Source organism: Opisthocomus hoazin, chromosome 1 (genome assembly GCF_030867145.1).
Source record: "Opisthocomus hoazin isolate bOpiHoa1 chromosome 1, bOpiHoa1.hap1, whole genome shotgun sequence".
NCBI lineage: Eukaryota > Metazoa > Chordata > Aves > Opisthocomiformes > Opisthocomidae > Opisthocomus > Opisthocomus hoazin.
The window spans coordinates 108,694,634-108,704,972 of record NC_134414.1 but is presented as its reverse complement, the minus strand read 5'-3'; the positions used below and the strand labels follow the sequence as shown (position 1 = coordinate 108,704,972).

General features: G+C 41.4%; 1 protein-coding gene across 1 annotated transcript; it reads right to left on the bottom strand.

Moving 5' to 3' along the window:
* Positions 1-754: 754 nt before the first annotated feature.
* Positions 755-10,255, bottom strand: CFAP298 (cilia and flagella associated protein 298). The gene is made up of 7 exons (XM_075432885.1): positions 9,891-10,255; positions 8,310-8,477; positions 6,420-6,487; positions 4,140-4,298; positions 3,500-3,631; positions 1,279-1,374; positions 755-1,178 (listed from the first exon to the last, which is right to left on the bottom strand). The coding sequence occupies exons 1-7, from the start codon at positions 10,027-10,029 to the stop codon at positions 1,068-1,070; spliced, it is 873 nt and encodes a 290-aa protein (XP_075289000.1). The 5' UTR covers positions 10,030-10,255; the 3' UTR covers positions 755-1,067.
* Positions 10,256-10,339: the final 84 nt, after the last annotated feature.

Genomic DNA, 10,339 nt, shown 5'->3' with positions numbered 1-10,339 from the left:
CATCTCCTTTAATGCACACAGCAGTCTAAACATGCAAAACCTGAGTAACTTGTTTCTAAACATTATCTATTTAGGTAATTCTAGAGATCTAATTATCCACTAGTCATACAGTATCCCAAATCAGAATCCTCCCTTCAGAAAGATGTATTTGCTTCAAGTCTGCCAGCATTTCCTTCCTAAGTCTTGAACCCAGAACTGACTGACAACACATTTCAGAAACAGTAACAGGATTGTCATCACCAAGCATATAGTGGAAACATTCTCCGATAAATTTAACAATTTCTCATTTTAAAATGCTGCTTTGTTAGAAGCAAAACGCTGCCAGTCCAGTGACAATCGTAGAAGCACTTCCATGTTAAAGATCTTGCCCTTTTATTGCATCTAATCTACTTGCAAGAGATGCTTACTTTTGTAAACAGATTTGTGTCAATCTCTCTACAAAAGCATCACAGCTAACAGCTTGTTAAACTGAATGAGAATGGCCTCCAATGTCAAAGAAAACTAAATCAAAAGAATGAAAATGAAGCATTCCCAAATGATTTTCATGTTATTTGTGTTTATACAAAAATACTTACTTTAAACAATTGTCAAGAGGTCAACTCATTTAAAAATGATAGTTTGAAATTAGCTATGCTGAAATGCAAACAAGCACACAACTAATTTCTTACAAAATAAATTACCTTCTACAGACTGTACCATCGAAAAGAAACACAAGAATCAGGAAGAAAGTATAAAGACCACTCAAAACAATACCAAACATTCTAGTGCATATTTACTAGACATATTATCTATGAAATAGTTTAATATCTCAATATTCAAATTACAAGTTTCTAAGAAAATAACAAACTTCAACAAGATTGATTCTGTTCTTTGCAGAGACAAGTGCTGCAACAGTTACACAGAAATACAAACATTTACTGAAAACCTAAGGCTGAAACAGGCATCTGCTACAGAAGTGACAGTTTCAGCTTTTGTCAGAAGAACCTACTGCACACAACACAACTCCTCATTGCAAACAAGTGTATTGACTGAACACCTTAAAGAGGCAAAAAGGTGTTTGCAGAGCTTCATCTTGGCCCCCATTTGATGTCTTTTACACCATGAAATTGCCTTTTCAAAGCATGGTTGTCTGCCCACTCAGCATTTAGAAATGAGTCGTCATCATCCTCTTCCAGTTTCTGTAAACAGAACCGACAGGTTAAGCAGGCAGTAACCAACGTAACCCGTGGGTAGGGCCTACAACAGCACAGCTCACATGCATTAAAAAGACACCGTTACCTTAAGTTCCTCCTGCTTCCTGTAGTAATACAGCATCATCTGTTTTTGCTCTTCATGACTAATCGGAGGTTCACGCCCTGGAGCTCCTTGTCCTTTCTGAAAGGGAAATCGTAAATTCTATTTATGATGCATCTGCAATACAGAAGAAAAGCCGCTATGCAAAGATAGCAAAGATCTTCAGACAGCAGGATTTCTCAAACTTAATCAGGACAGGAAAATAAATGTTGAGAAACTTCTGCTGCATTCAAGTGAGAATTATTTTTTCATCTCAGCATCTGAATCATGCTGTCAATTTTGTGAACATCAACGGCAGCTGCAAGCAGGACTGAGTCTATTTTACTTACACTTCCGCTCTAAAAGACATAATAAATCTCTCTGCTTTAAGGCCATTCTAGATGTCTCACAATCCATCTTTAGCTCCCCTGCTAATACAGACTCAAGATGGCATACGACTTAGTAAAGCAGGGAAGGAAGGCAGTTACAAAACACTACAAATAAAGATTTTTTATTTCCTTCCAGGCAACTGTCCTCATGGAAGAAATAATGCACACAGCAGAAAATAGCTGGTGACTGCTATTGTCAACAATAGCAAACAGAACAGTCTGAATGGAGACGGTGAATCCTCTCTAGAAGAAAAAGGATCCACGGTGGTTTAAATTATCTCTCCAACCCAAGAATGCAGGCATCCCTTGTCAGACAGAAAACCACCTTTCTACTTCACATTCCCTGAAGAGGTCCATCAGCTAATTAAACAGTAAGACAACTTTGCTGGGAGCCTACACTTCAACGGCTGTTATCACACAATTTTTCAGTCCTTCTGATAGGAAAAAGAAAGCAATTGTGGTCTTCCAAGCGACAAATACATCACTTGACTTATCTTTGAGGAATTCTATTGCAGACACCTGCAGATAACAATCTCTGCCACAACATTAATGCTTTCTGTAGCAGAGAAGCTCCCTTTAGACAAGGAAGTGAAATGCAGCTCCAGAATAACTCTGAGCTATGGATAAGTACTCTGAGACATCTGACATTCACCAAAGCACCCTCTGAATATGATTTTACATACATATATATATATATATATATATATACACACACACGAACAGGGTGAGTATCTTCTAACAAAGTTCTGAAAGTGAATGGAAACACCAAACATTCTTCCCTTGAGTATGGCATTTTCACCTGAGATGAGCACAACTGCACAGTTAGTACAAATAATTTTGTCCATAAAAATAATGAACAGTCCCAGTAGCTTGGTACCAATTCTGATATTGCAAGAACATGATCATTGTGTCAGACACCAACCTACACTTAATGACTGGCTTTTGCTGAAGCATCACATCTATAAAACTGAGCAGCAGCGGGAGATCTTTGCCTCATTTTAGCTCATTACTCCAGAGGGTGACTCAGACCTGTGTTCACAATTAATACAGAAGGTCTCATCTGCTTCACCATCTCTAACAACTGGAAAGTCTCATTTCTTCAAAAAAATTTCAGGTGGGAGCTTTAGGCAAGCTAGAGCCGACAGCATAGCATAACTGGGTGGTGCAGGCCCAGCAGCTTGTTCTTTCTGACAGCATTCAGTGAGTTCTCACTGAACGCTTTGGGAGAGCGTAACATCAGGCTCTTCCACAACCCGCGCCCTCTCAGAGAAGATGCATGTCCACATTTCCAAGGCAACCGAGACAGTCTGAGGATCTGCGATCAGGAAGCTGAGGACATCACAGGCAGGAAATTACTGTTTTACAGACACTGTCTTTAAGACACGGAACAGACTGAAATGGGGATGAAATACATGCAGAGAACACTAAAACTGTTTTTCAAAGGCCAGAACACGGAGAGAAAAACATTCACAAGTACAATCAGAAAAACTGGGCAGCCTGAACGACTGCGTCTGTTAAGTGCTCTGCACTGAGATGGAACTGAGAGCTTGCTGAGGTTAGTTAAACGTTTCAGTTTGTATTTCATCTATTTTTAAATACCTCAGCTGTACTTCAGAAAAGTGCTCTGGAGTAGTAGCAACTACAGTATTTAACTAACAGGCAAAGGAATTACTAAAGAAAAACTTAGAATATAACAAATTAAAACCTTAAAATACCTGTACAGTTTTAAGACACTTAAGATGGAACTAATATAATCCCTTTTATACACCCACTGACAATTCTCTTCCACAGAGAATCAGACAGCCAAAGGTGTAAGGAAATCTTCCAGCAATGCTTACTTTCTGTATCTTGACGATGATCGTTGTTTTCTCATTTTTGCCTACGTAGTCAGACAGCAACTTTGTTTCTTTCAACTCCTTTCCTGCCCACCATAGTTGTGCTTCTGATTCTTCTATAACTTCAAGTCCAGCCTGTGACAAATAAAGAAACAAGGTGAAGTGTTTGGGGGGTGAGGGGGTGTTGGTTTTTGCTTTTTTCAAAACCAGAAAAATTTTCCCAGAAAATCTTTTTGGAATTCTTAACAGAAAGACCAATGTAATTCACCTGATTTTACACTACACTTCTGCTATATTTTTCTCCCCATACTGATCTACAGAATTTTAATTCATATTCCATTCAATCTTCATCTAACACAAACACTTTGGGCAATAAATTGTCAATACTGGCATTAGAAAGAAACGACATGTAAAATGGGCCCAAGACTTACCTGAACTCTACTTTGTATGTAGTATTTGAAATAAACTTCATTCATCTTATTTCTAGTTAAGCAACTGGTGTGCTTTTACATACACTATCAGACAAAAATATTAAACAAAATTTGTCACGTAAATGAAAACAACCTCCACTGATAAAATGGAGAACGGCATAGCACACATTTAACCCAGGCACTACATACAATCCAAATACTTTACTGCATACATGAGTTCCCGACAAGTCTTCTTTATCTTCAAACTCCATCCTAACCGGATCATGTGGAGGCAATCCCATCGGATACACAATCATCACAGCCCCTCGGAGCTGGTCCAGTGCATCTTTCACCATCTCCATGGTAACACACACATTGGCCTGAACTTGTTTCTGAAATATAGGTAGGGATCACTGGTCATTTAAGAAAATATGAAGTAAGACCTTGCTTTGTAATCAGTTCAAAGGTTCCACAGTGGGATATTTGAGCAAAGCTAACTGGCTGCACAAAGTTACTAGGAGCACAAATATTCTCTTTAGAACACTGACTTCTGAATACATCACTACTCTTTTGCCCCCTCCATTTAGCTTGCTTACACTGCGTGTGTGTGTGAGATACCTTCACCAAACTGTCCAGGAGGCATTTAGTAACAAAAGTCTGTGGGATACAGCTGTTCAAGTAGGTACGCATGTGACCACAGAAACTGGGAGTCTTTTGTTCCAAATACTTGGGATTCATGAACAATATTCAAAAAACAGCAGAATGAATTCAAGTGAGAGCTACAGAAGGGGCCGAAAGCTTCAGGAAAAATAGAGCACATGTGAGCAGAAGAGTAAAGCTTGGCATATTGCACAGCTTAGGCAGAGATCTGTAAGATCAAATACTTGAGACCACTCCAAACCCTACTGCTCTGGATAGAGGAAAAACAAGGCACATCTGGAAGAGAAGAAAAGGTTTTTGCTTATGGATTTAACAGTTCCAATGTTTTAAGTAGCAAGGTTTATAAAAAAGAGAGTACGAGAATGTTGCCTCCTTGTGGACATTCTTCAGCTACTTAACTGGCAAGTACAACCAATCTCAGATGACCAAGCTTCTTTTATTTTTTTTTTTTAATACACAGGCATATTTCTTCACTTTCATCATTATGAAGTGATGAATCTAACAAATCATGTCATAAAACTATTCTTAAGTTCATTCACCAGTGAATGGCGGTAATTTCTGGAGTAAGTCAGCATGCAGCATGGCAATTCTGCAATTTTTTATTGTAAATGACAATATGGTATACAGTTGGAAGTTTCACCCAGGAAGACTTGCAAAGTGGAGACCAGATCTTCAAGTATTTTCAACTCAAGAAGTAAACCTACACATCATTAATTTCCTCCTTTTTTAGAAATACAGTTGATGAGATGCAATCCAACAGAAAAAAAAGACCACCTTCTTATAAAGAAAATCTTTATATTCCAGAAGATTTAATCTGAAACCTCTCTCACTTTGCATAGATTTTGCTACAACTCAGAACAGTTTGGTTGAAATCTTGCCTCAATTCAGGAAAGGTTTGCTGCAACTCCGCGCACTGGAAGTGCTGCCAGCCAACAGGGCAGCTCCTCTGCTTGCCTCCATGAGGCCTCTGCAAACATTGAGCTGCTCACTCTGAATCACGTATACGACAGTCATCCGCAACAAAACAGCCAAGAAGGCCAATTTAAGCACACAGGAAACACTAAAAATTCAGTAACATTATCTATTTGCATAACTGGTATAAAGCTGTTGCAGAAGTTCCACACATACTAATTCCCAGAATTGTAGGGGTGAGGAGAAGAAAAATACTTGCAGCTGTTTACAAAAAAAACCCAATCCGATAATAAATATTATTGAATTTGTGTTTCAAAGTCATATGAAAGCTGAGACACAATAAAGAGCATCTACAGATTTGGTAAGGTGAAGCTGAATAATTAAAACCATAGTCTCATCAGGGCACACCCTCACGCTTATCTTTAAACTTAAAAACTCATCGGGTCTGAGCACAAGTCCAAGTGCTTGTAAAATCAAGGACTAATCTAAGAGATTGGAACACATTTTTCAATTAATTATTCATAAAACTCAAAAGACTGTGTTAACGAGCAAAAGGTATTTTATTCCAGGAACATCACAGAATGCAGTTAACTTTTCACCAGAAAACACGACAAGCATTTGCCTAAAGAATGCATCAATAGCAAATTAAGAGTGTGTGGACAAAATTAAATGTGTTTAATCATTCAACGTGGTCTCAGCTGCCAGCGTTCACTTGCAGTTTAATATCTGATTCCTTAACTTGTTGAACCAGCTTGCCAAAAGCCATTAAGAAAATCATTGACAGAAATGTCAGCTTTTACTAGACTATTCACATCACTTCATGATATTATTCAAAAAAAACCCCTTGCGCTGAAAGAAGTCTATTTTTTCCTTAAGCTGCCCAGCTACATAGCCCCTGTTAAGAAAGTCCCACATACCACATGCTACTTCAGGATACTTACCCTAGAGATTAATGCCTTGGCTTCCTCTATTGTCTTCTTTATAACTTGCTGCATTTTTTCATTCGGAGCTAAAAAGAAGAGACACGTATTTAATGGTCTACACTTACTACAAAGAAACCAAAATGACTTGTCCAGGTTATTCTCTGCTGTAAGGATATGAAACTGCTACATCACAAAGCAAGAGAGGCACTATTAAGTTGCAGTCTATCTACCACTTTGACAGTTCATTGCCATATTTCTTACGACCTTAAGAAACAAACGAGTATTTCTCGTGGGAGAGTCAAACTTACTTCTCCACAAACACATGTAATTGGTATCTGGAACTTCATCTGGGACAAAAATACTGAGTAGAATGCCACAGCCATGATCTCATACCCACCCCAACCAAAACCAAAACTCTTTCCTATGCTGTACTTACAACTATTATGGGCTGTGCTGGCAGATGTGCATAACAGGGGACAAAAGCTTTGAGTTTTCTGACTTTCCCAATTAAAATTTCGGTCTAACAGCAAACATAGCTTTGCGAATACAACGTGCATTTCATATTATAGTTACCTGTTTTAATTGTTACAGAAAGCCTCTCCTCAGAAACAAAAATCCAATTAACTCATACTGATTCACTGCTGAACACTTAAATGCATCATTTGATGGCAATTAGTTTAGCCCACATTTACATGCTGTTCAATATTATAACTGTTAATATTACAAAGCTGTCCTCCCACTAACAAATAAATGCCTGAGTACAACTACAAGTGGTACTGTCCTTACGTTAACATTGCTTGCAAATTTTTGCTGTAAGGCCTGACACTGCTCACAATCATGCCAAACAAGACAGGCTTTGTCTGCACGCCTACACACGAGACACTCGGCTATTTCCGAGAACACAGTTAGGACAGAAAAAAATTTAGCTATAATATAAGCTCTCAGTCAAGTTCAGCAAAGGCTTAAATTTGATCAGGCAAAATGTTGCGTTAGAAGAATTACTTTCTGCAAAATGAGACACTTGGAGTAACCTGTTTGCATATGACAAGCTAAGACTAAGTTATTCAAAGACTCTGCCTTAATTGAGCTGCTTTGCAATCAACGTCTAAAGGGCTCCTGACCCGACAAGGGCTGTTGTGGTGTTGGGAGTAGAGAAACAGACAGCAAGAAGACAACTGCGGTCTCTTCTGTGCAATCAGCCCTCATGCTCTCGACTGTAAAGTGGTGCTCAATACGCACCCCAAGTGCTAAGGCAAAATCACTTGGCTGAAGTCGCAGAAGGAAAAGGTGACAGGAGTGAGTTCAGTAGGTCTGAGTAAACAGTGAATGAGAAAAAAGAGAAATATTAGAAAAACAACCTATTAATGTATCTTGGAGTCTCTGGAGAAAAACAGCACACAAGTACGCATTTACAAATAGGGAGAATAAATTTAAGTGAAACAGTAAAATTTGCTTCTGATAATTGTTTAGTTGTCTTGGGAGTTTACTTCCAAGTACTACAGTTGCAAAGTTAAACAACATATGTGCTGAAGAGATATACTACCGCTTAGGCTTTTAAATCATCACTGCATCAGGCCCTAACCTGAGACAGAAGACTTATGTATGTGACTGATATTTCAGCTGATCTATTGTGAAAGCTGGCTCCTGAAATAGGTACTACTTAATAAACCTATGACTACCTTTAATATAGTTTATTTATAGGACTACGTTTATAATTAGCAAATAAACATGAGCCAGCTAACATGCTGACCTGAAATACATATACTTAGTATCTACTAATTCTTTTTCGTCTTCCAGGACAGTGAGGTAAAAATGAAAGATCCAGAATTAACGGTTTTCATGTTCCTCATTATATTATAGATTACCTATATCTGCAGGGAAAGCAACAAATATTTATGATTGATTTACCATGCCCATTTCTTCGCCCAATTTCGTCCTTCTTGAAGACACTTCCGCCAGTTGGTACACACTTCTCTGCCCATTCATCCTTTAACTTCAGTTCTTCGATTTGCTCATCTGTCAGTCCTTGCATGTTATAAGGCAGGGAAACACCATGCTCTGCCAGCTCCTCCATCTCTTCAAAGCGTTCAGAGTACAAGATTAAAAAATTTATGTTATTGACAACATATAATTTACAAAAGCCTTTCACATTATGTGCACGCAGACAAAACTTGCTCCTAGCCTTCCGTATCTAAAGAGCTAAGTATATGAAATACATAATAAGGTATACATACACACACAAATTATAGCTATATTGCTGCAATTACATTATACTTCACATATTTCACACACATATGAACCAATGTAACAGATGACACAGTGTGGGTATGCAAACCTAGACAATACTTGCTGGCCACAAACTTTTTCTTTTTGGTATTTCCTTAGTCAGCTTTAGCTGACTGCATATTCCTTTTTCTAAGTACTTCTTGGAAAGCAACTTTTTTTCAAAATGGAAAAACATTGTATCATTACACAGTAATTAATTTCTTTGCAGTTGAGAAAATATGTGACCGGGCTACCTATAGCTTTGTCCATACCACATCTGACCCAAAGCATCAAATTCACACCCTGTATGAAATAAAAAATAAACAAAAGTCTCTGTAGTAGTTTAAGTCTAATCAAGAAGCAGCGGCCCAGGGCAGTTCTAGCTGAGACGAGAGGTGTAACTGCTGGTTACTGATGCACAGCCTCACGCAGTGAGAACAGACAGCACGTGGATGCAGTTTCCCAACCCTGTCACCTAGCCTACAGCATCTGATGCAGGGCCTGCACGCTACGCTCACTACCTTCCCCCGGAACAACTCGTCCGGCTGTCAGCCCACTTCATGGCATCCTTTTCTTGTAGGCCCTCCAGCCTCTTTACCATCACCATATTAATTAAAGCGCATCCATCTTGCAACAGACACAGCAGAAATACCCCAAGTCCCAAGAAATGGGAATTCTGTTCCCGTGGCTGGGAATAACAGGCACCCACATGAGAACATAAAGGCTAAGAGTCTATTAGCGAGTATTGTGAAGCAACGGTTGCGTCAGGGGAGGTTCAGATTGGATACTGGGAAAATTTTCTTCACTGAAAGAGCAGTCAGGCATTGGAACAGGCTGCCCAGGGAGGTGGTGGAGTTAAAAAACGTGTAGATGTGGCACTTCGGGACACGGTTTAGCAGGCATGGTGGTGTTGGGGTGACGGTTGGACTCGATGATCTTGGAGGTCCTTTCCAACCGTAACGATTCTATGATCTGTATAAAGAAAGGGCGCTGAAAGCACGGTAACCACGGTGCCCACGTTTTGGAACCCTTTTTATTCCAGACCAGCCTCAGCACGGCCCCACACACCACACCACACCCGGTACTCGCGGCCGGGCCGCACCCTCGGGGTCGGCCCCGCCTGAAGGGACCCCCAGTTCCGGGGCTGACCCCCGCCCGGCCGGCGGGGACGCAGGCAGCGGACCGGGGACCGAGCCCTCCCTCCGGGGGACGCCGCGCCGGTACCTGAGCAGAGGCGCTGCACCTTCAGCCTCCCGTTGTAGACGCGGGCGACGCGGGGGGCCAGCTCGGCCAGGCGCGCGCCGCCGGCCGTCTCCAGCAGGAACTGGCTCTCGTCGCCGCGCTTCACGTGCAGCCGCACCATGGCGGGGCCGGGGCCGCTCGGCGCAGGGGGAGGCGGCGGCCGTTGGCGGCCGTTAACGCCCTCGCGGCCGTGGCCCCTCCACCCACAGCAACCGGCCCGCGTCCCTGGATACCGGAGGGGGCGGAGGGAGCGCGCGGAGAGAGGCTCCGCCCCGGCGCCCACCAGAGCCGCCGCACCCACGCCTCCCCTCTCACGGCGCCGGCCCCGCCCTCCGGCCCGCGGGCGCTTCCGCTTCCGGCTCTCCCGCTGCCGTCACCCGAGGCGCTTAAAGGGCCCGCGCCCCGCCTCGTCGCGATAATCGTGACAGAGA

Excerpts from the sequence above, each read along its gene's own strand:
- CFAP298 (XM_075432885.1), bottom strand. The coding sequence starts at position 10,029 with ATGGTGCGGCTGCACGTGAAGCGCGGCGACGAGAGCCAGTTCCTGCTG. Across the intron at positions 6,488-8,309 it reads TGGGCGAAGAAATGGGCATG|CTCCGAATGAAAAAATGCAG; the intron begins GTAAATCAATCA and ends TCTTCTTTTTAG. Across the intron at positions 1,179-1,278 it reads GGAAGCAGGAGGAACTTAAG|AAACTGGAAGAGGATGATGA; the intron begins GTAACGGTGTCT and ends TTCTGTTTACAG.